The 25,829-nt window shown below is 54.3% G+C and overlaps 1 protein-coding gene and 1 long non-coding RNA gene across 2 annotated transcripts; one reads left to right on the top strand and one right to left on the bottom strand.

The window, feature by feature from the left end:
• LOC142001352 (digestive cysteine proteinase 1-like) lies at positions 1 to 14,106 on the bottom strand. Its single transcript, XM_074976477.1, has 11 exons — positions 14,055 to 14,106; positions 12,579 to 12,635; positions 10,705 to 10,797; positions 9,791 to 9,963; positions 8,929 to 9,169; positions 7,785 to 7,986; positions 6,738 to 6,931; positions 3,527 to 3,618; positions 2,965 to 3,126; positions 1,049 to 1,238; positions 1 to 188 (listed from the first exon to the last, which is right to left on the bottom strand). Exons 1-11 carry the CDS (start codon positions 14,104 to 14,106, stop codon positions 1 to 3), a joined length of 1,644 nt encoding a protein of 547 aa, XP_074832578.1.
• A 2,227-nt stretch (positions 14,107 to 16,333) lies between these two features.
• LOC142001395 (uncharacterized) lies at positions 16,334 to 22,458 on the top strand. Its single transcript, XR_012642464.1, has 3 exons — positions 16,334 to 16,359; positions 20,872 to 20,940; positions 22,295 to 22,458. It is a non-coding gene; the product is annotated as an uncharacterized LOC142001395 (long non-coding RNA).
• Positions 22,459 to 25,829: the final 3,371 nt, after the last annotated feature.

Below are 25,829 nucleotides of genomic sequence, written 5' to 3'. Positions count from 1 at the left end.
TCAAGCCAGGATGGGGTACGTGGCAGCCGTCATCACCCCACAGTTGTTATCCTTCATGGACATGAGGATGTAGCCGTCATTGCCCCAGTAGGTGGACCAGGAGTTTTTGATGAGCCAGTAGCCCTCTCCCTGCAGCACCCCGTAGCCCACAGCCAGCACCGCGTGGTCCAGCTCCTGGATCTTATTTCCTAGGAGAAAGGAGAGGAGAGTGAGCCACCCTCTGCTGGGAGGTGAGAGACTGGATGGCAGGTTCCTGCATGCAGGGGCGGCCAGCAGGCCATGTCCTGTGCAGCAGAACCCTGCTATATGTCTTCCTGTATTCATCATTTTACTACCTTCTAGGAGTTACTGCAGAGGGGAAGGAATAAGAGAAGGCTACAAAAAGGGGTGCAAGATAATGTGTGGCAAGGAATGCCGATGCCATCCAGGAACTAGGGGGTGCCCAATGAATTAGAAAGGTAACGTTTTAAAAAACCCTCTTTGACGCAATGCATAATTAATCTGCGGAACTCACCGCCACAGGATATCACTGAGGCCACGAGTTCAGCAAGAGGCAGAGGACTGGACGTGGAGAGGGAATGGCCACAGTTTAGATCAAAGTAAGAATTACAAAGCCTGATGCTCTAAGGCATTAGGCAGCCATTTGCTGGGAGGGGTGAGGGTAAAAGGTCCTGCCATGGGTACATTGTTCCATTGAGTTTCTTGCACCTTCTTTGGATGCAGCTTCAGGGATGGGATTGTAGCCTTTATTTTTATTTAATTGTAGGGATGTTATGGTACACCCTCGAGAGGGCAGCTCTAGCGGTTAGTCTGGAGTTTTCTCTTTTAGATCTGGAGCTCTTAGGAATGCACGAAGGCCAAGGGAGATCCCAGGAACAAGATGATTGGATGTTATAATGAATTCATAGGTCCCTAGCCCAGTTGGTCTGAGTTGGCTGTGGCAGGAGTCAGCAGCTACCCTGGCTCACCCCTGGGGAGCCTGCTCTGTCCAATTCAAGGCAAGCAAAGTCCTGCCCCAGCCGAGGCCCTGGCGCTCCCAAAGACTCACCACAGGTGGGCTCGTAGTAGATGCCGTTGGCATAGAAGGCAAAGGACCTGGGGGAGGCGTCAATGTTCACCGCCACCGGGCCGTGCTTGTAGAGAGCTGCTTTTAGGGCTGTGACGTTACCGGGGTCTACGTTGACATAGCTCACGACCTTGGCGATCAGCTCAGACTGGTTGTAGTGGCAGTACCCGTTCTGCAGGGGAGAGGCCGGGGAAGGAACTGGGTGACCAGATTCCTGCAGCCAAACTCAGAGCCCCGCCTGCCATCCAGATCTCTCCTGCTCGCCCTGGGCCCAGACGCCGGCATGGCATCCTCATCCATGGCAGAGCAAAGAAGGCAGGTACGAGCACGGGGCAGCCAGGCTCTGCTGAGCTGTGCAGTCTGTCCACACACCGCCCCCCAGCTAAGGAGGGAGTTTCACTACTGGAGAGCCACTGACCCCCAAATCTGTCCCCACCAGCTGAACAGCTCTGAGACTGGACTGAAACATGGGTAACCGGCCACTGGTAGACTCAAAGCACTTTCCTGGGAGACCAACACCTTTGGGCCATCAGCGTGCCAGGCACCACCCAGAGCAGGCCTCCCCCAGACGGAGTGCTGGAAATGCTGGGAACTGTCTGAGTGTTTGGAATGCTGAGGGATTGAGAGAGGCCTGATAAAGTGAAACACATGGACTTGTAAGAGGGAAAAACCCTACAGAGAACGGGGTGTCTGTCTTAGTCTTTGGGCTCTGTCCTGCTATAAAGGGGAACCCCAGTCCTGACAGAAAGAACTTGTCTCAGCCCCACCATTTCTGATCGGTCTGTCCAGCAGGTCAGGGTGGGCAACAGACTGGGAACTATAACATTAGCAGGATGGGATGTGTGTCTGAACGCACATGCTGCTTTGCCTATATTGTATAATAAATGTGGCATGGTGCCTTATCCCCCAGAAAAAGATCCCGTGTGCTTCTCTTAAGCATAACAGAAGCTAGCTGGCTTTTAGCTCAAGCTGTGGAGGCTTTTGCATTAAGCTCCAGAGGTCTCAGGTTCAAGTTCCACCTGGTGACAGTGACACACATTTCTGCAGCCCCGCCCAGTTCTTTGCAAGCCCCTGCAGGGTGCTGATGAGTTCGGGACAGCTGTCAGGCTAGCCCGGCCTGCATGCTGCCATCAATCTCATTGGGTTCAACGGAGAGGCTCACGAGCGAGAAGTCGCTCTCAGGAAGACGGGCGTGCGAATGCAGCACTAGCCTTATGTCTCTCCAGTCTAGGTACTTACACGGCCCCTGGTGCCAGAACATCTCAGCATCCCGCAGCCACCCTGGGATGCAGGGCAGGGCTGAGTATCTTTACCAGCTGCATAGGAGGGCTGCAGTTCAGCTTTTCAGAGGTGCTCGGCCCCCCGCATTCACACTGGATGGCGGTGGGTGCTGCAGCTGCTCAGCACCAGGGCTGGATTTACAGCTTATGTGGCCCTAGGCACGGCATCTTCAGCGTCCCCCGTCCACTACCGCTGACCTTTGTGCTGTAGTGTTAGAGAGGTCAGGAGCCCCTACAACGCCAGTGCCTCTAGGTACACGTTTACAGTGCCCAGTGGGAAATCCAGCCCCTCTCAGCACCTCTGCAAAACTCCCCCCAGGAGTGCTCTGCCAATGCAGAGCGGAAGCTCAGCAGAGCTAGGGATTGGACTCAGGCCCCCATCCCCTGCTCTAAGCACAAGGCTGTCTTGCCTCTGAGAAGCCTGGCATCTCTTGTGCCTGCCCCAGCCTGGGAGTCGTGCACCCACAACCTTCATGCAGTGAGCAGGCACCGAGGGGGCCCAGTGCCCTGCCGGCGTCTCCCAGGAGCCACGCTTGCTGGCAGAGAAGGTGACCGCAGTCGGCGAGGAAGGAAGCCCCTGTCCCCCAATGACCCCTCCGCTGCCAGCCCAGCGCTCACCTGGCCCATGTACGGCCCGTAGGACTCGGTGCTGGCAATGCCGCCGTGCTTCATGATCCACTCGTACGCCTGCCACTCCTCGCCGCCGTCGCAGGCGTGGTTCCCGAAGCCCCAGGAGCAGTCGATCAGGACTTGCTGGGACAGCGGGGTCAGCACCCCAGTCTGCGGGGCGGCCGGGAGAACGTCAGCCAAGAGCTCCCGAGTCCCTTGGCTCCCCCCACGCGGCAGCGCCCCGCTCTGGGAGGGGTCAGTGGTCTCCCTCTTCCGGCTGAGAGCGCCAAGGGGGCTCACTGGGTCGCCCAGCTGGCCGCTGTCCCATCCCTCTCCGCCGAGCGTGCGGGGCGGCCTCTGCTTCCCAGGCCTGTTGTGTCTCGCAGGAGCAGACACGACCGCTTCTCCCCACTGCACTTTATCAGCAGCCCAAGGCCACCCCTGGAGCAAGGCCCTGTTCCCGGCCAGCGCTCTGACCTCAGCCGCTGGGGCTCCAGAAGCAGCATCTCCGAGGACCCAGCCTAGCAGCAGGAGGCCGATATGGGCTCAGGGGCCCCAGCCAGGCTCTCACCTTGAGGAACAGGGCACCCTCCATCGTCCCGGAGACAGCAAAGCTCCAGCAAGAGCCGCACACGGCCTGGTCCTTCACTGGGGTGACAGCGCCTGGGGAGGGAGGGGGACAGGGCAGCGGGATGGGTTTCAGGGAGGCTGTTAGGGGGTTTCCTACCCGCTGCCACTGGAAAGGGGCCACTTTGCAGCAAAGTTCCTGTTCACAGAGAGGGATGGACCTCACTTTGGCCCTTCGTGGGGCTTGAACCTGGGACCCTCGGAGCTCAAAGTAGCTGCCCCTGCCTGAGGTAACAGATGGGCATCATGAGGTGGAGGCAGTAGGGGGACTCCCAACTCTTCTAGGGCTGGTTGCTGGGGAGGTGTAGAAATGCGAGGGCCCGGCAATCAGGCTTAGTGTAAGGTTAAAAGCCCAAAACAATGGCCAATGCCTAGCTACAGCACCTCCAGCCTGAACAGCAGGGGGTTAAAGCAAAAGCTGTGAGCTAGGTAGGTTCTGCTCACAGGAATTTGGCAGAGACAGGGCTGATCAAATCACTCCCAAGCATTAAGCGCGCCATGATACACACACACATCCTGCTTAGTACCACACACTCCCCCTAGATAACAGCTCAGCACTAGGTACCTTCCAACCCAAGCTCAGGAACAGGTCGTAATGACGGCATGCCAGGGAGCGTTGTTTGGGTGGTACCACCACTATCCCCCAAGTTAATGGGTAGGTCGAGTTACACTGGGAGACGTCGATGTATTACAATTGGGGGTTGTACCTGCATACGTAATGTGTATGTAACTTGTTTGTATCTGAATGAATCGCCCGGCTTAGGGGACAGTTTTGGGGCTCTCCGGCCCCCTGAAAATATACCGAGGTCGTTGTTGCGGCATATGCTAGCACCAACGTAAAACCGTAGACATCTAATCTAGGTGCCTGTGGGGCTGGAGACCATACGTCAACGACAATAAAACCTGGCTCCAGTGCCTTCGTACCCCACTTGATTTGGGGCTCTTGGGGGCTCTGCGAGGTCTGCAGTGTCGGCTAACCGCAGAGTCTGCGCTGCCGTCCAGAGAGAGCCCATGCACGCGGCCAAGGGGAGTAACAGGGAAAGGGGCGTCCAAGCACTGTTCCGGCAAAGACGCCTGACCACAGGAGCTGGGAGGCTCCATCAGCGGAGAGTTATCCAGGCCTGTAGTCCCTGTGCTCACTATTCTGGCTGGTGGCCTGGCTCCACTAATGTTTGGGCTGATATTTTCAAAGCCATCTTGTTCATAGGATGGACTGGGGCAGCCACCCCAGGTCCCACGTTTCAGGGGGTTGCAGGGTCCAGGGCAGCCTGGGGGTTAGTGGGGAGGCTCACCCCGCTCTGCCTCTCTGCAGCTTCCGCCTCCTCCCGGGAGTGGTGCCGGGAGCTAGCAGGGCAGGGCAGGGCAGAGCGCAGAGGGCTGCCTCGCTCACTGCTGCTGGTGCCGTGCCCCCCACAACTCCCCAGGCTGCCCTGGGCTGTGTGTCCCCCTGAAGTGTAGGGCCCCCAAAGCACACAACCTGGTGCGATAGCCCCAGCCTGTCCTGTGGAGGGGATGGCTCTGGGCACCAGCAAAAATTACGCACAGCCGGCGTCCCTGGTAGTCCTTAATCTGCATCAACGTAGCTCTGGTCAGGTGGAAACAGGAAGCCGTGGGGACTGGCAGGAAACGCTAACGCCGCAGGCTGCTTGGTGTGGGTTACGCTGGCTCTGGTCAGGTGAAGGCAGGAAACTCTCAGTGCTGGATAGTGGAGTACATCAGAGCTAGTTTTCTCTGGCACACACAAGAACAGCCACACCGGGTCAGACCAAAGTCTATCCAGCCCAGTGTCCTGTCTGCCCATGGTGCCCAATGCCAGGTGCCCCAGAGGGAGTGAACCAAACAGGTAATGGTCAAGCAATCTCTCTCCTCCTGTTCACTTCCAGGTTCTGGCAAACAGAGGCCAGAGACACCACCCCTTACCCATCCTGGCCAATAGCCATTAATGGACCTAACCTCCATGAACTCATCCAGCTCTTTTTAAAACTCTGTTATAGTCCTTGCCTTCACAGCCTCCTCTGGCGAGGAGTTCCACAGGTTAACTGTGCGCTCAGGGAAGAATTTCCTTGTACTTGTTTTAAACCTGCTGCCCATTATTTCATTAGGTGTCTCTAGTTCTGATCTTATGGGAACAAGTAAATACTTTTTCCTTGTTTACTTTTTCCACACCACTCATGATTTTATAGACCTCGATCATATCCCCCCGCAGCCTCCTCTTCTCTAAGCTGAAAAGTCCTAGTCCCTTTAATCTCTGTTTCTATGGGACCCGTTCCAAACCCCCAATCATTTTAGTTGCCCTTTTCTGAGCCTATTCTAATGCCAAGATGTCTTTTTTGAGATGAGGAGACCACATCTGTATGCAGTATTCAAGTACCAGAGTTGTATATAAGGGCAATAAGACATTCTCTGTGCCTTTTGTAATGATTCCTAACATCCCCTTTGCCTGGTTACTGCTGCTGCGCACTGCGTGGATGTTTCCAGAATACTATCCACGATCACTCCAAGATCTCTTTCCTGAGTAGTTGTAGGTAAATTAGCCCCCATCTTACTGTATGGATAGTTGGGGTTATTTTTTCCAATGTGCATTACTTTACACTTATGCACATTACTTTTCATTTGCCCTTTTATTGCCCAATCACTCAGTTTTGTTGGATCTTTTTGAAGTTCTTCATGATCTGTGTTGGTCTGGACTATCTTGAGCAGAAACAACAAGAAGTTCCGTGACACCTTATAGACAAACAGATATTTGGAGCATAAGCTTTCCTGGGCAAAGACCTGCTTCATCAGATACATCTAGCAATGATCAAGCAATATCTCTCCTGCCTCTTATTGCTTGATCATTCATCAGATGACGACGCTTGCCCACCCTAACCCTATGCTCCAAAATATCTGTTAGTCTATAAGGTGCCACAGGACTTCTTGATGTTTTGGAAGATACAGACTGACACAGCTCCCTCTCTGATACCTTGAGCAGTTTTAGTATTGTCTGCAAACTTTGCAACCTCACAGATGACCCCTTTCTCCAGATCATCCGTTTCCTCCTTAGGCTGTGCTATGCAGCAGTTCCAGATGACAGCCCCTGGGCAGAGCCTAGAGTCTTTGCTGCACCAGCAGGACTGGACTAGACTGGGCAGCAGCACATAGCAAACCCTTCTCACCATACAGCCTCCAGTCCAGGCTCTCCGGAAGGACAAGGCTCTTGTACCCATTGGCTGGGAACGGCTGCCCGTTGTTGGGGGTCCCGCTCTTGAGCCGGCCCCGCAGCACAGCCATCTCCTCTGGGGTGCGGTCGGCCAGATGGTTCAGCACCAGCTTGTAGGGCAGGTTGGCCCGGTTCTTGGAGTGGACATACCTGGGAGGGAAGGGAGGCAGGACAGTGGGAACAGGGCAGCACCAGACTGTGGTGACCCTCCCTGCAGCCAGGATCCCTAAAACACAAACAGCATAACTGGCCTAGAGGCTCCTAGCCATGGCAGGGCGTGTGGGAGAAGCAATCACAGAAGAAACCGATTCCTCCTCCTCCTACCTGCTGAGGTTAGCTGATTGGAGACCCCCAGGCTGAAGCCTGGAGAAGATCTGTCCTGTAAAGAGCTGGAAGGGCCTGGGGCAGTATCTGGGGCAGGGGCCATGTGTTGTGACAGAGGCTGTCGTAGAGCAGTTACCTCTTAGCTCTGAGTGTTGGCCCGCAAAGCTGTCCTGCAAGGGACTCAGCCTGCAGCACTTCCAGCTGTTTGTGGTGTTCCCTCACCTTGGGGCTGCCCCATGTGTGGTGGTGGGAGATGCCAGGGTTTTGCAGGCAAACTTTCCAGACCTGACCCCTGTGGTGTTTTGGGAGGCCCAGCTGAAAAGGCCTGGGGCTGGATTTTCAGCCTACTGTCCAATAGCTGCAGTTACTGGGCACTGCTGAAAAAAACCAGCACAATGGATGCCCCAAGAGCTGCATCCAAAGTCGCACTCGGAAAAAGTGTCCCAGGCTTGCTCCCAACATACGATGCAGTGAAACTCCCATGCGAAGGCCCATTTACCCTTCCTTCCTGAAAGAGCACCCCCGTGCGGCATATGCAGACGAGGCCGGAGGCTCGTCCACTGTTATTACATGACGCCTCTATCAAGCAGCCAGTTTTCTGCTGGTTCCTTGGGCCATGCCTTGTGCTGCTTAAACAAACCCTCTTAGCCCTCCTTTCTTTCCTGGGTAGGTCCCATACCTCATGTTGTGTATAAAGGTGCGTTTTCTGTGCTCCATCTCCTTCTCACTGCTGTACATCTTCCTGAACTTCTCCTTGTACTGATGGAACAGCTGGTGATGGATTCCGTCCATCTCTCTAATTCTCCCAACAAATTCCTGCATTGGATTGGCCATGATCCGGTGCTCTGGCCCTGCTCCAGGCCAGTGCTCACATGTTAGACCTAGTAAGGAAAGAAGCAGAAGCAATTGTCAGTGACAAGTTTGTGGCAGACACAGATTAGCCCTGGAGCTGACAGGCAGGGCAATGGTTATCAGGAGCAGGGCTGACTTCATGTGATCAACCAGAAATCAAGCTGCATCTTCACCGGGTCACTTCTGGCTGCAGCATGAAGTTGTGGTTGGTTTATAAGTAGGAACACTAGGCCAGATTTTGCAGTTACACAATGGCTAAACTGGAGTAATTCCTTCACAGCTGGGGGGTGCGGGGGGAGAACATTGGTTAAAATCCAGGGCCAGTGCAGAATCTGGCCGTGCATCAGTTGTTCACCTTGTTAGGCACATGCTGAGGGCCTTCCCATGTCCCACGCCAAGCTCAGAAGTAAGGGCTGGAGAACTTTTTGCTACTACTTTTGTTAAGGTTAAGTTTTAAACCCTCAGCTTGAGGATGGGGAGGTCGGGGGGAGGGGCCATCTTTCTCACCTCTGAAATTCCCCAGGCTTGATCTTTTGCCCTCAAAACCCTCTGCAGCAGAAGCCAATGGCTCGGCGCATGCCAATGGCACCGAACCGGTACCATGGCATGAGGGCAGTGAGCAGGCAGGGCCAGGACAGCAACCTCGCCAGTTGGGTGTGGCATTCGGTCCATCAGGAGTCAGAAAAGTTGCGGGGCTGGTTGGAATGTTAACGCTTATCTGCCCAGCCCCAGAACGTTCACGCCTCGGGTTGGCCAACCCGGGTCTGTGGGGTGCTGACTCTCCCTTCAAGCTGTACAGAGTTGCCAACACACTGTCCAAGCACAGACCCGAGGCACCCTGGCTCACCACTCCCTTCGCTGGTGCTTGCCTGCAGCGTGGCCAGGCACTGTGGGCGGGCAGAATCTCCCCTGGATCTACAGGCCCCTGGTGCCGTCCGCCACCCTACCGACCAGGGGAGAAGCGCACTTACCGTGTGGGAGGTTAAAGACACTGGCGGGGAAGCGGCGGGTGAAGCTGCTGTAGTCGATTTCGTACTTGTCGTAGTGGGAGCCCAGCAGGTTGTTGAAGCCCCGCATCTCGTAGTGGACGGGCACGGGGCCATCGGCAGAGCTGGCCACCCACAAGGTGTAGACGTTCTTCTTCCGGCCCCAGTAGGACGCATTCTGCAGTACGGCGCAGCGCTGCCCTTGGTAGTGTTCCACCCGCACAAGCTGGGGAGGCAGCGGGCGTTAGGGGCCGTGTGGCTCAGTTCCCCGAACAGGGCAGCTAAATGCTGGAGCAAGAGAGACCCTGCAGGGGGCAGGTACCAGGCGCTGCCCGAGGTGCTCTGACAGCAGCTGTGCAAGCTCTGAGCTGCAGGCCAGGGGCTGGCCTTTCTACCGGCCTGTGCAGCAGTCAGGCCAAGCTCGCATCTCGCAGATGGAGTCTAAGTGCAGACCAGTCCTCACCCCCGGGGATGGTCTCCCACCGCCCACTTCAGCTCATCATGCCTGGCCCTCGCTCAGGGTATACAGGGGCAGGGCTCCCCAGATCCCTCTCCACTTGTGCACCCATACAAGCAACTGTGGGACCCACATTCAGCCCTGGCACAAGCGCCACCGAGATGACCAGCGATGCACTTTTCTCAGGGCAGGGCTGGGCTGGCTTGTAACATCACCACCAGGATAAGGCTGCGGGGGCTCTATTACCCACCATGCTCTGTGCCGTGAAGCCCCTGTGTGCTTAGTAGCACTGCAGCCCTGTGGTATGGAGCTAAAGGTCTCCCAGCGGGAAGGAGCGCGGCCAACAGATGCCTGGCAGGTCCTTGGCAGGTCCCATGAGACAGAGCTCACCTTGAAGCCATCCAGACTGGGGAAGACGCTCTGCGGGCTGATGAGATCCCCAGCCGTGCCGTTGACCCGGAAGCACTTCCGAACATTCACCTGGGTTTCTGTGGTTTCCGGGGTCACCTTGAAACTGGCGCCAAACGGCTTCAGAAAGCCAAGCTGGTATGTGATCACTTGGCCTGCAGAGACGCATCAGGACCAGCAGTTACTGCAGCGGGCCCCGGCCAGGCTGTGGGAGCTGAGCTCTCCCAGAGGAGAAGGGACAAACTTCACTCCATGCTGAGCGACAGGGGCTTGGGAGATGGGGGCATTGCCCGAGACAAGAGGCAGCATCCTCACCCCCACCCTCACTGCACTGGGACCTTCCCTGCTGAGACATAGGAGTGAATGGGGGTGGCTCATTGCTGCAGGATCTGCCCGGCTGAGTCCTCATCTGCCAGAGGAACCGCGCTGCTGTGCTGCTGGCAGCAGAGGAGAGGAGCAGCAGCTGCTGGACAGGGGAGGGTGGCCAGCAGAAATGCAGCAGCTGTGACCTGAAGCCATTAGCTGCTTTGTAACAAAGAATGACCCAATGACCCTGCACTGTGGCGCTGCTCCCCATCCTCCCGGCGTGGATCTCCCTTGCGGACTGCCCCAGCCTCTGCTGCCAGAATCAGGACCTCCATGCTGTGGGGGGCAGACAGGAGAGAATCGTCCACCCCACGGAGCATAGGCTGACCTACTAGCCTAAGCCTCCAGGGCCTCGGCCCAGGCACTGCATCTCCATATGCTGCTTTGCAATGACACATCCACAGCACTAGACGCATTCAGAGGAGAAAGCCGGCCACATGGCCAGACCTGGGCCACCCCTGCAGTGTGAGCCTGGGGAGAAGGACGCTGCCTCCTGGGACCTGTACCCCAAAATCACCCAGCTGACCTACCATGGTAGTACTGGATACGGCTCTGGCCTCCAGTCATGTTGTACCAGGCTTCAAAGGGCTCCTCGATTTCAGCATAGGGCAGCCTGATAATCCCTGCAGGACACGAGGTGACAGGAGACAGGTGAAACCGAGTCTGTCCCATAGAGACTGTGGGACAAGGTCACATTTTTGCCTTAGATGGGGCATTCCAACAGGGCTCCCCAGCTGCAGGCCCAATGCAGGGGAGGTGAAGAACCAACTAGCTGCTGATGTTAATCTCCGGAGGGCCTAATCCTGAGCCCCGGCTCGCTCCATACCTCAGCCAGCAATCCGCGAAGCCAGCAGGAGAGCGGCAAAGCCAGGAGAGAGAGCACCTCCACCTTCTCCAGCCAGGTTTCATGGTGCTGCGTTTGCAGTGCAAATCATTTTCCATGGCTGCAAATTCATGACAGATTGGGGCAGCACAGAGGTACTTTTCAGTGCAGAGGTGGAAAAAGTAGACCCAAAGTTACTTGAGTAAAAGTACATCTGCTGGGGGTGGTACTTAAGTACAAGTCACCAGTGTCCCTCTGGGAAAATACTTGAGTAAAACACGTGCATGTGCAAACACACACCATATTTTATTGTACTCAAGTACACAGAAGTGAAAGCAGCTGTACTTTTACTCAAGTAACTTTTGGGGTGCTTTTTCCACTTCTGTTCTGCTGCCAGAGTCATCCCTTGTTAGTGAGAGCTGGCAGGGCCCAACCATAATTAAGGAGGGGTGGGGGGGCACAGTACAAATTTGTTACATGAGCCCCTCCCACACACTTACCAGCTTGCAGCCTGGGTCAGCCCCCAGGATCTCTGGGCCCTGGCAAAGTCCCCCTCACCATACATACACAGGTGCCCTGAGGGCTGGTCGGGGGGGACCCAGGCCACTTGCCCAGCTGGGAGGAGATTGTCAGTTTCATTTTGTCTTTTCTCAGTAGGGGACGTGAGCCAACCACTCCAGAGATGAAAAGGCTCATTTGCCTGGGTCCAAAAAGGGCTAGAGGTGGGGCTGGGGGATCGGAGGTTGTTTAAAGACGTGGTCGAACAGGATCACATGGCACCATCTGTGGAGAGTGCTGAGACAGGGGAGCTGAAGTCCTGCTGCCCCCACCAGAGGACTCCACTGCAATGCTGGTGAGAATAGAGGGAGGGAATACATCAGGTCCCTCCTGTCCTTGTGCACTTAGGGCTACAGCTCTGATAGTGCCAGGCGATATCACCGCTTGCCTGACTCCTGGGGATCTTACTCCTGAGCGTGGCAACCAAACACAAGACATGCAGCCAGACCAAACCTGCACCACCGTATTATAACAGCTGGGGGTCAGGGCCTGAAATCTGCTCCCCTTTGCATTTTGTGGCTGGGGTGGGCTCTGATCTAAATCCCTAGATGCAGCCACAGCCCTGCAGCTTTGGTGGCTGAAACACGTCGAAGCGCAGGAGGGGACTGATTTCTCAGCCAGCCACGTCTGGCATCACAAGAGCCGCACTATCCCCTTCCCACTCAACCCTCGTGCCCAGACCCCTGGCTAAACTCCACTTGGATCTGGTGTGCTTCTGCCCGGCCAAAGTGCTTTCGGCCACGTTTCCAAAGGCCTTTGGGTGCCTAATGCTGCAGATAAGCACCTGAGTCACAACCTGGGAGTTTAGGTGCTCCTCCGACTGCAGCAGTTTGGGAAATCTCACTAGGCATCTTGAGGCACCTTAAATGTCTGTTCAACTCTGCCCAGGGATGGGAGTGGGGGTAGGTTCTACAACACCTTGCAGCCAAGGGTCTCCAAGCACTTTGCAAAAGCCTCAGAACTCCCCTCCTTAAGACCCCGGCCCCCAATACACTCAGGCCAAGCCCCCTCCTGGAGCATTACCTGTCACATGATAGACATCTCCGAACTTGGGGACTGGCCGTAGCCTGCCCTCGGTTCCTGGAAGAGAAGGATCATCTTATTTCCCTGTTGCAGCCATGTCCCCCGCACCCCGAACACACCCCTGAAGTCCAGCCCCAGGAAGCTGAAAGGACGAGAAGCCGTCTCAGCTTCCCAGGGATCCGGCCCAGGGTCTATAGACCCAGCCAGGAGCAAAGAGCAGTGTAGCTGGTGGTGAGTTAGACAGGCAAGCAGGAAGGAAACTCTGCTGCCCCTGGGGCTGACACGTTAGCAAGCAGACCCTGGGGCTGGAACGGTTTATATTGTGTGTGTCTCCAGGGAGGGTTGCTATTACTATTTCAAACCGGGGGGATGCGGGAGATGACCGAATGCCCTTCACCCTTAATTCCAGCACCTAGACACCCCAACAATGGAAGAGAAGATGAGGACGGCCTGGCTGGGATGCTGGCACTCTATAGTGGCACCCAATGCCCTTCAGTGGGGCAGGACCCCACTGGCTCTGCCCCAGAGAGAAATGCTTTACCCGCCAGGCCTAATTCACATGCCTGCTCTGTTCCACACCCAGAGGTGGAAAAAGTACCCAAAAAGTTACTTGAGTACAAGTGCAGCTGCTTGGAGGTGAGGAATGTACTTAACTACAAGTTACTGGTGCCCCCTTGGAAAACTACTTGAGTAAACACACACACACACACACCAACACACACACACATCTAGATTGTACTCAAGTCTCTAGAAGTGAAAGCAGCTGCACTTTTGCTCAAGTAACTTTTCGGGTACTTTCCCCACCTTTGCCCACACCACCAGACCAAAGGGCACAAAGGGACTAGCACTACCGATCCCACGCACCCACAGCTCCTAGAGAAGAGAGTTCACTGAGCATTCGGGGGGTGGCAGGGGGGATCAGGCCTTGGCCACCTGCACTGGAGAGAGGCTGTCTCAGCACTCACTGGCCCAGCAAGGAATTGCACCTAATGCGAACTGCAGTACCCTTGCCCAGGCCAGAAGCAGGGAGACCCTAGCAAATCCCTGGATCTTCAGTTCCTGCCCTCTGTTCCTCTCCTTTCCACCAGAGACTTCTCCCCCTGGCCCCAGTGCTGGAGTTCAGCTGTAGACCCACAGCTCTAGGGCAGGCCATTGGAAGTGCATGCGATGGAGCAGAGCAGAGACAGAACTTGGTGGGCCCGGTTACAAAGGAGGATTCTTTGCAGAGGCTGCTGGAGGCAGACACCCTGTGGGACTCCCAGATGGTTTCAACCACCCCACCACCCGCCTGGGCTTGCCCTTTGGAAACAAGGCAAACAATGCAGCATTCACCACCTCCCTGGCTGCTTGGGCCAACCCCGCTGGGGTTAGGCTAGGAGATAACCCAGTGCCCCATGTGCTGCAGGGTTCAGAGGTGCCTTTTCAGTAGCCCCTCGTATACAGGGTGCAGTGGGATTAGCAGGGAGATAAACTCACCTGGGCAACAGCTCCACAACAGAAGGATGAGAGTCCACCTGGGGGTCCCCATGGATGCAGCCAGGCTCCAGCTTGCTCCAGCTTTGCAAGCCTGACCTCCCAACTGCCTCCTAAAAGAGAGTCGGGATGCAAATCACCAGCACCCTAACGACCAATGGGAAGAGTTGGCCCGTCCCTGTGGGTGGGCTAAAGGAATGCTGCTGAATTCGAGCGCAGAGAAGGGGCAGAGCCTTGACAGACCATTGCACCTGCCTATTGGCTGCTGCAGGGCCTGGGTGGGAGTCAGGCTCTCTGCATGTGCACACTGAAAGGCAGCGGATGGGAGCCAAAGGAAACTGCCCTTGAGGTGGGGACCATGCTCGCGGGGGCAGCGGAAGGCCTGGGAAACATCCCCTGGTGGTGATGAACAGGCCCTAGAAGTTGGCCGAGCTGCTTTGTTTTAGTCTTCGCACACCAGGATGTCCACTCTCGGTCCCACCGGGCAGCTCTCACTTGCCCCACAGCCAGGGGCACAAGTAGATCCTGGTGTCCACCCAGCATATTGCTCCTCCAAGCTCCCCACTGCATGTCTCTCCTCCAGCCCCTCTGCTTCCGTCTGCAGCGAGAGCCGCTCTCCAGCTGGAGAGGAGAATACGCTTGGTTTTGCTGTAGCCTGGCATTACCCGCCTATGCAGGCATGGAGACTGCCCTGGCAAGAGCAGACATCTGGGGGGTGGCAGCTGGAGGGAGGGGGACTGTGCGAGTGTGAGAGGAAGGCCAGGCAGGGCAGGGGTCAAACAGAGCCTGTTTGCCTAATCAGCTCCACCCCGGTTCACCTGCAGCCGGTGTCAGGCCTGAAGGAGCATAAAGGGAGGGAAGCCAGCACAGTCCTGGGCTGAGCAGCCAAGAGGCAGGAGCTGGCTCTGAGGCAAGCAGGGCCTGAGCCGGAGCAGCTGTCGGAGGGCAGAGCTTCAGGACCCTCCCCCAGGCACAAGTGGGGGAGCCCGTCGCAGGGAACCCCTCTTCTGCCCCAGGAGAAACTAGAGTCTCAGAGCCACACCCCAAACGTAGCCTTTAGCCTCTCGGGTGGGGGCTGAAGACCCAGACCCCTAGGTCCTGGCAAGAGGGCCTAGCCACGAGGCCACCCTGCCGTCAGTGGGAACCACTCACAGAGACACAGTGAGAGGCTGCAGGTTTTCCAAGGGGCTGGGCTCCTGCAGCTCTGGCTGAAGTCCTCTTGGGAACCAGAAAGCAGTGGCCCCTTTGGGCAGTGTGGCTCAGTGCTCCATGCTGAGGTCCCCCACAGAAGCTGTCTAGAAACACCTAGGTTGAACTCCCAGCCCCACGAACCCCGATCTTGGAGAGACGCTGAACACTTTATGTCTGACTCATCTCTGAGGTGTCCCTCGGGGCAGCACCTTGTCAGAACAATTGTGGGGGTTGTTTTTATCTTTAAAAAACCAAAATAAAAAATATTGAAGAAAAAATGCTGACTGACTAATTTCCTGGTAGCCTTCGCTGCCTCCGCCCATCTCAGCTGGTTTCTGTCCCAAGGCCGCCAGCAAACACTTTCTCTGCCAGCTGAGTCTGTACGTCGGTTGGAACCCAAAACAGGAACAATAAGCCCTTTGCTCTTTCCATCAGCTCCTCCTAGCTCACGCTTGTACTCAGGCCAAATTCTGCTCTGTTTCCCAGGTGTAAAGCTGGAGTAATTCCACCGAGGTCCACGGAGTTACTTGGGGCAGGTGAAAACGGAAATTGAACTGTCGATTTTAGGAGCATCCTCCAGAAGGAATGCCAATATATTTGTAGAGTGTCTGGCCACCATCCAAGGACCTGCCCCTCTGTGCTAGGCCCTGTATGCTCCCCTAAAGATGGTCTATTTCCCAAGGAGACTATGATGTAAGCACAAGGCAAAAGACAACAAGGAGACGGGGCAACAGATGCCAACATACTCCAGTAACTGATTTGATGTGCTGATGCTTCTGATACCAGCCACAGGCTGGACACAGGATCTGAGCCTCCGGCAGCCTGGAAGCCACAGGGACTCGCTGCATTAGCACGTGACCCATTTTCCCTGAAGTCTGTCAGGATTGCTCAATGGGACTGGCTCCAATGGAGGAGGCAGGGTCAGACTCTGCTGTTTGTTAACTGAAAGGGGTAAAATGTTTGCTAAGCCTCAGCATAATAAGTCCTTGGCACTCTCCTGGGGAAATCCTACCCCAGCTGTTTGCCAGCGGAACCACCATTCTGCAGGGCTGGGCAAAGTCGAGTGCAAGCGGAAGAGAAGACGTTGACCCTGGCAGTGCTGCTTGGAGATCACAAGGTGAGAGACTGATGGTGGGAGAGAATGGGGCCAAAGTTAAAGCGGGCAAAGCCGAAAGGCCGTTCCTATCTGGGCAACAGTCACATGCTGCTATCGCTGTGGCTAGTAGCAGGTTCTGTAGTCACAACACCCTTGCCAGGGTCAGACGGTTGAGGGAAACAAGGAGAATGTGGACCAGAGGTTGGATTTTTCTTCCACTTGGTGTGTTAACGAGCCACAGCAGAATTGACTCGGGAATGTGTTTTCCCCACTTCTAGCTCCTACTCCTAGACCCAAACAAAAGACCTACTGGGTCCCCAGGCAACCTCTGGCCTGAGTCTCTCCCTTACAGCTCATGTTCTAGCATGGCATTGGGTCCAGTTCGAAATGGGTGGCTGCCCAATGATTTCCCAGAAGTCCTCAGCACCGAGGTGTCCGTTTCAGATGGAGAGGGGAGCTGCACCAGGGCAGGGGTGGGGGCAAGGCTGAGGGGGGGCAGGAGAGTGGGGTCTGGGGTGAGTTGAGCTGATGGGGGATAGGATTGATGTGGCAGTTGGGGGACAGGATTAGTTGCTGGGTGGAGGATGGGCAGATCTGGGGCTGACACACCTGCAGGGCAGGCTGAGATACCCTTCCCCCATAAGTCATATACGTACATCTCTCTTAGGCTACGTCTACACGTGCACCCAACTTCGAAATAGCTTATTTCGATGTTGCGACATCGAAATAGGCTATTTCGATGAATAACGTCTACACGTCCTCCAGGGCTGGCAACGTCGATGTTCAACTTCGACGTTGCTCAGCCCAACATCGAAATAGGCACAGCGAGGGAACGTCTACACGGCAAAGTAGCACACATCGAAATAAGGGAGCCAGGCACAGCTGCAGACAGGGTCATGGGGCGGACTCAACAGCAAGTCGCTCCCTTAAAGGGCCCCTCCCAGACACACTTTCATTAAACAGTGCAAGATACACAGAGCCAACAACTAGTTGCAGACCCTGTATATGCAGCACGGACCCCCAGCTGCAGCAGCAGCAGCCAGAAGCCCTGGGCTAAGGGCTGCTGCCCACGGTGACCACAGAGCCCCGCAAGGGCTGGAGAGAGAGTATCTCTCAACCCCCCAGCTGATGGCCGCCATGGAGGACCCCGCTATTTCGATGTTGCGGGACGCGGATCGTCTACACGTCCCTACTTCGATGTTGAACGTCGAAGTAGGGCGCTATTCCCATCCGCTCATGGGGTTAGCGACTTCGACGTCTCGCCGCCTAACGTCGATTTCAACTTCGAAATAGCGCCCAACACGTGTAGACGTGACGGGCGCTATTTCGAAGTTGGTGCCGCTACTTCGAAGTAGCGTGCACGTGTAGACGCAGCCATAGAGGCAGAAAGGACCTTGAGAGGTCATTGAGTCCATTTTCCAGCCTCACAAGCAGGATCTGTCACCAACATTTTTTTTTTCACTCTAACATGCCCCAGACTCTTGAAGGGCCCCCTCGGGGTTGGGGCTCACAACCCAGGGCCTACAAGGCCAATGCACAAACCACTGAGCTCTCCCTCCCTCGCACGAGTGCATGGGCACACTAAAGCTGTCTTCACTAGCTTCCGACTTTGAAGGGAGCATGCTCAGTAGGGTGGCGGGGGATTATTAAGCACATGCGCAGCACTTCGTTAAGCTAATTCTCCCCCACGGCAACTTCCACATCCCAAACTTCCAAGTGGCGGCTGGCGTGTAGCTGCGCCTCACCTGCTGGTACTTTGAAGTGCCCGGGCTGCTTCAAAGTCCCTTTACTCCTCAGAATTTGTATGTATAGGACTTGTGGGGGAAGGGAATCTCAGCCGAGGCTACGCGTGAGCCGGCACTTTGAAGTTTGCCAAAGTTGCCACAGGGGACATTTAGCCTAATGAATATGCAGCGCAGCACTTCATTAGTAATCTCCCGACACGCCTGCTTACCAGGCTCCCTTCGAAGCTGGAGCTAGGGGTAGACACAGCCTGACTGTCACACATGCCTTGGTGGAGGGGTTGGGGGCAGAGGACCGTGAGCAGCCAGAATTAGAAAACCCACAGTAGCATCTTTAAAAATCTCCTGAGCGCTGGGGCCAGTGTTGTGGGTTTTGATCCCTTAAGGTTAGCCCTTGTGAAGCAGGGGGTCACCAGCCCTTCACCCTCTGCGGCCTCTGCTGGCCTCCTGCCTGGGGAGCTGCTCTCCCATGTGGGTGGACAGGGGTGGGGGCTACCCTGGGAGCAGAGTCTGAGCTCGCTCCCCAGTGCAGACGGAAGAGCCTAAATTCAGTTTTCAAAATTCACTCGGGAGTCCCACTGAGAGTCAATCAGAGTTAGGCTCCTAAGTCACAGTGGAGCTTGGCACTCTGTCTCCTAATTCCCCTGGGTGTCATACCCTGAGCACTGGATCTGCCCGTCCAGGAGGCTCCTTGGTGGTTCCTGGAAGCTGTTTGCCCAGGGGAACCACCTGCCTGACAGTGCCAGGGGCATATGGTCCAGGAAGATGTGATTCTCCACAGTTGTCTATGGTCAGGACAGGGCAGAGACAGGCCCCTTTCTGAATGGATCAGCGCTTTCCAGCACCGCTGGGTCTAGCTCAGGTTACACCCCGATACTTTCTCTCCCTCTCTCTGTAGGGCTCATCTTACAGCAGGGGGTGGTAGGTGCACAGGTATCCCCTTCCCATGTCTGCCCTGTTCTCTAAAACTTCGAAATGGCCATGCTAATGGCCAAATTGGAGAATACTAATAAGGCACTGAAATGAATATTCAGCATCTCATTAGCATGCTGCCGGCCGCAGCACTTCAACAGTGCTGCATTTCACTCAGGTGCAGCTCGTCTACACGGGGGTCCTTTTGGAAAGGACCCTGCAGACTTTGAAATCCCCTTCTGTTCTCTTCCCGGGGCTGCATCGCTGAATGCTAAGCCCGCTGTCACTGTACTCCCCGAGTGCCAAGCAGCAGGGCTGGGAAGAGACCTCTAAGGGAAGGCAATCATTGTACTCTCTGCTGGGACGTCAGCTGCCCTGCAGCCCATGGCCAGGTACATCCTCCTCCTGTGTGAGCGCTGAGGACCTGGCCAGGGAGATCAGCAGAGTGTGTCTGTGTCACAGGCAAGTCTGCCAACGGGAGGGCAAAAGGACCCTTTAAATCACTACTCCATGTGGCTCTGAGCATTCAGATGGTGCTGGGGCTGGGTGCTCCCAGCCCTGCTCCTTCAGCCCCAGGCTGTGCCCCTCCTGGGGCCATGGAGCTGTCCCCTTACCTGCTTGGGGGCCCAGAGAAGTCACCAGGCCCCTTGGCCATAGCAAGAGTTTGGGAAGTGTCATCTGGAACACTGCAGTGAATAATCAGCTCACCAGGAGCTCCAGGGGCGATGCTGTATCTGAAAAGGCTGTCGTGACCCTGGGCTGGAGATCCAGGGGAAGCTGGAGCAGAAATCAGGAAGTTGCTTTGCCTCTGTGCTTGGTACTGGTCCAAGCACTGCTGCAGTGCAGTCTGGTTCTGGTGCCTGCAATGCAAGGAGGACATGGATCAGACGAGGAGGGTTGAGACAAGCTGCCTGCGAGTGTGATTGAAGGGCTGGGAAACTTGGCTGGCAGTTCAAGGCATTCCATCCATCTCATTTAGACTTGGTCCTGGTCTAGAAGGACGTACACGGGCAACAGATATTTGATAATTCAAGGCCACATTTTCCAACTGGTTCTAAGGCTGTCCCCTTTGCCTTTTCAACATCAGCCGTCAGATGAAGAGGCTCACAGGTGCATGTAAATATCCTTGTTTACTAACCAGGAATAGGGAGGCTGGCCAACTTACCCCTGCCCCACAGTGGCTCTGGTTGCTTTGTGAACCTCGCGCAGGGCAAGCGCCCCTAGAGAGCTCACCGACTGGTTAAAGTTGCTGTACGGTTAGAGTCAAAGAGTCCAAATAGCTGTGGATAGAGTGTAAACAGCCACACACGATATATTTATTTTTATCTATCTATATACTGATCTCTCTGTAGAGACACATATATTATATATCTATAGATAGACAGATAAAAATAAATATATAAATCTAGCACAATGCCCTTACCAGAGTGAGGCACCCCCAGCCGCTTCCCACCTTAACCCACTTCCCCACCCCTTACCAGAGCCAGGCACCCCCATTCTGCCTCCTGCTGTAACCCAATGCTGGTGACTCACTTGATCCGCCACCACCATCATCCGCCTCTCCCTCCAGGCGCTGGGCCGCACGTGCAGAGGGGTGGTGGTAAGTGCTCCCAGCATGCGTCTCAGGGCAGGAGCCGAGTTTCTTCGCTCAAAGAGCTGCCTGTGACTTGGCCACCCCTAATTTAAAGTGACACCCCACAACTGCCACACGCAGCCACAGACGAGCGTGGTACAGCACAAAGCCTATTTTTCTCTTCCTTTGAGTCTGTTCTGGTGTGGCTATGGGCTGAAGAAGTGGGTCTGTCCCATGAAAGCTCATCACCTAATAAATTATTTTGTTAGTCTTTAATGTGCTACTTTACTGCTTTTTTGCTTTTAGGGCTCATTTCTCTGTTTCCTGAGGCCCTGGAAGAAGCTGGCATCATGACTGTGTCAGGAACTAACACATGTAAAGGCTCATCAGGGACCCTGATCTGCCCTTCCACCCCTAGTGTTTTTCCCAGTGCCACCTGTGTCTGGTACAAGGATACTGCCAGCCTGGGGCTTTCCCAGCCAGAGCTGGTGTTTGAGAGCATTGCAGAAAAGCTTGCTGGGGAATATCCCTGCGAGGTTGTGGGTGCAGCTGGGACATCCTGCCCCTCTACCACCATCACCATGCTGGATAAATGCCCAGGGCTGAGGAGCCTGGGTGCCCCAGAGAGGATGGCTGGGCACCCGCAGACATCAGGTTGGCAAATGGGCAAAGAGCACAGGTTCGGCTCCCATCAGGCCCCACGCTATCCTTGCCAGGAGGCCAGGCTGACTCCTCCTCACTTTGGCCACTGAGGCCAATCCACATCTGTCCCTCTTGGCACCTACCCTTCCTAGTTGGGCCAGAATTACACAGACCCTCCGTTTGGGCCTACAGGAGCTGCCTGAGATCCCAACTCTCTGGGTCCTCACTGGGTTGCTGGTACCTTAAACAAAAACTGAACCCAGCGCTTAATCGGCCAGATACCCACTTGGTGTGAATCGGCCATTAAATGTGGCTCCTCCTCGGAGCCCCATTGCTGGGAGTGCCCTCCACTGCTCCGCACACGTGCCCCAGCGCTTGGCGGGAGCTGTGTGTGGCAGCAGTGGTGGCTGTGACTCTGGCGAGTTGCCAGCATCAAGTTGGAGCGGGAGTGGATGGGGTGCCCGGCTCTGGGGGAGGGCATTCAGTTAGAGCGGGCGGGAGGGGGGCAGCTGGGTAAGCCAGGCTCTGGGGGAGGGGGGAGCGCCTTGAGCCACATATTATATATTTATCTTTATACTGTATCTCTCCCTATAGAGAGAGAGATATTATCTTAGATAGATAGATAGGTAGATAGATAATATGTGGCTCTTTGCACTCTATCCAAGTCTCTGCTGTGAGGACAGGGGACTGGACTTTATGACCTCCTGAGGCCCCTTCCAGTTTTTGTGTTCAAAGAGTCTATGACTAAAGCTACGGTAACCTGTGTTAGTTTTCCTGCTGACTCAGAGCCCCAGGATCTTGAATGCTTATGGATTCATGTGCTAATGAACAAAAGCTGGGACAGGGTCTGTAACAGGTCACTGATTCAAACCAGAGAACAGGATGAGTTTACTCCTTACAGTCGGGTCCTTAAGGTGTGCACAGAAATGGGGTTATTAGGGGCAGTTTCACTTGGGAAACATGCTGGGAGTCTCATGGCACCAGTGATAAAACAATATTTCAAGTATTAAAAAATTATAGATTTATATTGATTGCAGGCAGTTTTACACCCAACATGAGGTAACTATGTTGGTCTTCATTATGACAGATCAACATTAATCAATCTCAGAACTGAATGGTGGTGGTTGCCTAGGAACCAGTGATCACCACTCGATTATTTCACAATGGACATCCAGAGAGCAGGCCCAACCAGTAATATAGACACTTACTGCTTCAAGAGGGTTAATCTTCGAAGACGAGAAACATTTTGAGTGAAATTGATTTGGAGGAAAAAAATGGACCAAAATACGAATGAAAATTGAGAATTCTTTAAGAAAAGTGTATTAGATGGACAAAATGTGAAATATTAGACGGACAAAAAAGCTATGCAACCGCAATCAAGAAAGAAGCCAACTTTGGTCAAAACTCTATTCTAGTTCAGCACTGAAATAGAGGCAACATTAAGAAATTAGAGGAAAAAATGATAAAAGGAAGAGGACATAGAAATCAATATAAATTAGAATTATGATATGTAGAAAATTGATGAGGGAAGCTAAAGACATTAAGGAAAAATCCGTCTGTGTCAAGATAAGGAAAATAAGGCATTCTTAAAGGAACTAAAAAATATTTCAGTAATGGCATAGGCACATTACTAGGTGGAGATAGTAAAATTGTTCATAATAATGTGGGAAGGGTTCAGTAAATATTTCTGCTCTGTATTTGGAAAAAAAGAAGGACAATGTATTCTTCTTAAATGAGGCTGATGAGCTGCCTTTCCCATCAGCAGGCCCTAATAACTTGGACCCAAAATCCTAAAAGAGTTGGCCAAGGAGACCTTTGTTCCTGGGAAATTCCAGAAGACTGAAGGAGTACTAACTTTGTGCCAATAATCAGCCAGTGCAAGCTGTCTGGGCTGAGTGACTGTAGGCCAGTTAGCCAGAAGTCAGACCTAAAGCAGAGAGGCACAACTCATCACACTTCTAGGCTGACCCTTCGCAGACTGACTGCTGAAGCTGTAGGTCCCACACTTCCCTACAGAAACCCCTGGCTTGCAAGTAGGACCAAGAAACCCTCTTACCAGAAAAGTGAGAGCTTGTCATTTTTACACAGTTTCGATGCCCCACGCTTGTTTCACTTGCTGGGGCTGAAATAAGACATCTCGTCCAAAGCACCACATTGCCAGTGTAAGATGCATCCATGTGGAGCACTTTGCTGCTGTAGTATAACTAGATTCCAAATTGGACCAAGCTCAGGAAGCCCTAAGGGGGAGCTGGGCTGCAGAGGGCAGGGGGAAGGCTCAGTAGCAGGTGCTTTCTACACCATCTGTGTTTGGCCCAATGAGGTACAGTGCCGTAAGGTGACCATCCGTCCCGTACTGGGCAGGACGGTCCCATATTTGGCATGCTAAAAAGGCTCCCCAACTTATTTTTTAGAAGGGATGAATTGTCCCCTATTGGGCCATCCCTGCCCAGCCTCAGGGCTTGGACAGCACCGGTGGCTGTGGCTCTCTGGGGGCTCTGGGGGGAGCACAAGCAGCTGCCACTTCCTTCCCGGCTCCCTGGGGCTTGGAGGAGCTGCCCCACCCCCCATATCTCCCTGTCCCATAGTTGGGACAGGGAGATATGGTCGCCCTAGTAGGGAATGAAGATAGGGGCTTGGTATAGCATCCTCTCCTTGCAGTCAGAGTGGCCCCAATGTGGCACTAGGGGGTGCTTCAGGGAGCAGCTGGGGGGCTTAGTAGGATGTGCTGCCCCCTTACATGTGGCTCTGTTGTTTCTAGCTGACACTGACTGGTGACACTGCTCTCTTGTGGTCATCATACCCTTCTGTGTCTTTCCCATGTGGTCAGGCAGTCCCTAGGTTCCCAGTCACATTCATAGCATCATAGAATCCTAGGGCTGGAAGGGACCTCAGGAGGTCATCTAGTCCAGCCCCCCTGCCTAAAGCAGGATCACCCCTGACTGAATCATCCCAGCCAGGACCTTGTCGAGCCAGGACTTAAAAACCTCAAGGGATGGAGATTCCACCACCTCTCTAGGCAACACATTCCAGTGCTTCACCTCCCTCCTGGGGAAGTAGTTTTCCCTAATATCTAACCTACTCCTGTTCCTCTGTAACTTCAGATCATTGCTCCTTGTTCTGCCATCTGACACCACTGAGAACAGCCTCTCTCCATCCTCTTTACAGCTCCCCTTCAGGAAGTTGAAGGCTGCTATTAAATCACTCTTCAGTCTTCTCTCCTGTAAACTAAACAAGCCCAAATCCCTCAGCCTCTCCTCATAGGTCATGTGCTTCAGCCCGTTCCACATTTTTGTTGACCTCCGCTGAACCTGCTCCAGCCCATCCAGATCCCTTTTATGCTGGGGGGCGGGTGGGCAAAACTAGACACAATATTCCAGATGTGTCCTCACCAGGGCTGAACAGAGAGGAATAACCACTTCTCTAGATCTGCTCACAATACTGCTCCTAAAGCACCTCAATATGCCTCTAGCCTTCTTGGCTACAAGGGCACACTGTTTACTCCTATCCAGCCTTTCATCCACCATGACCCCCAGGTCCCTTTCTGCTGTACTGCTACTTAGCCAGTCCATCCCCAACCTATAACATTCATTCATTTGCCAGTGTGGTTAATTCCCTTCTCCTTCCCTAAATGCCCTGGCAGTGTCAGATCCACACAAGGGCCTTCCTCTGGGTCTGCTCTAAAACTGCCAGCCATGTTGCTATATGCTGTCAAGCAGCCAGTGTGCTCTTCCCCAGAGGTGGCTGCATTTCCCCTATGAGGACATAATCATGCACATGCAACCGGGACCTCTCTGTCAGGCAAGCACACTGAACTTTCTTCCCTTCCTGGCTTAGAAACCAGCTTACAAAGGGCACTAGGTGTCATGATGCTGGTTAGAGCAGATGCAACCGTTCCTATGGCCAGATGCTGATGCAGGGACCAGATGTGCTTCCCCAGAGATACGCGTCATGGGATTAATTCCTGGTCCTTTCCCCACACCCAGACCTGAGGGAACCTCTATTCTAGAAGAAAACAGCCTCTTCTGTTGCCTGCATTTTGCCTTTTGTGCCCTGAGCGTAATGTATGCTCTCACATACACACCCCGCTGCTGCACAGACCTGCCTTCCCCAGGTGCTTTTGTGCAGAGCATCTAAAAGCCGGTCTTGGCTGCAAAACAAAAGGTGTGTTCTTACCAGGGGTGCATTCATTTGGGCTAAAATAGCAGCAAAGTCTGCGCAGGTTGGGTTAGTTAAAGCTGATAGGGCAACCTGGCCTGACATCAGAGTTAAAGCCTGTATGGCTGTGACCTCACCACTCTTAGAAGCTCCCCCTTAGCATTCCACCTCTTGTTATTGCAGTATTTTCCCAGACAGGCCTCGCCTGCCTGGAGCAGCCACATTGCAAAGCCCTACCCACGCCAGTGTGTGCTGCTGTTAGCTCAGGAGCTGGGATGGATTTGGAGACGGTTTCCCTAAGCCCTTCATTTTTGGGGTTCATTTGGTTTGAAATCACCTGGGAGTTTTTCAAAGTTTATTCCTAAATGCACAAAACTGGTGAAAATCGGTGAAAAATTGTGTAACCCTTCTGTTAACACCAGATGCCTGCCAGAAGGGCCGGGTTCAACTCTTGTGGGGTTTTCCTA

Source organism: Carettochelys insculpta, chromosome 24 (assembly GCF_033958435.1).
Source record: "Carettochelys insculpta isolate YL-2023 chromosome 24, ASM3395843v1, whole genome shotgun sequence".
NCBI lineage: Eukaryota > Metazoa > Chordata > Testudines > Carettochelyidae > Carettochelys > Carettochelys insculpta.
Note: the sequence above shows the minus strand (reverse complement) of the source record. Positions and strands in the feature narration are given on the sequence as shown.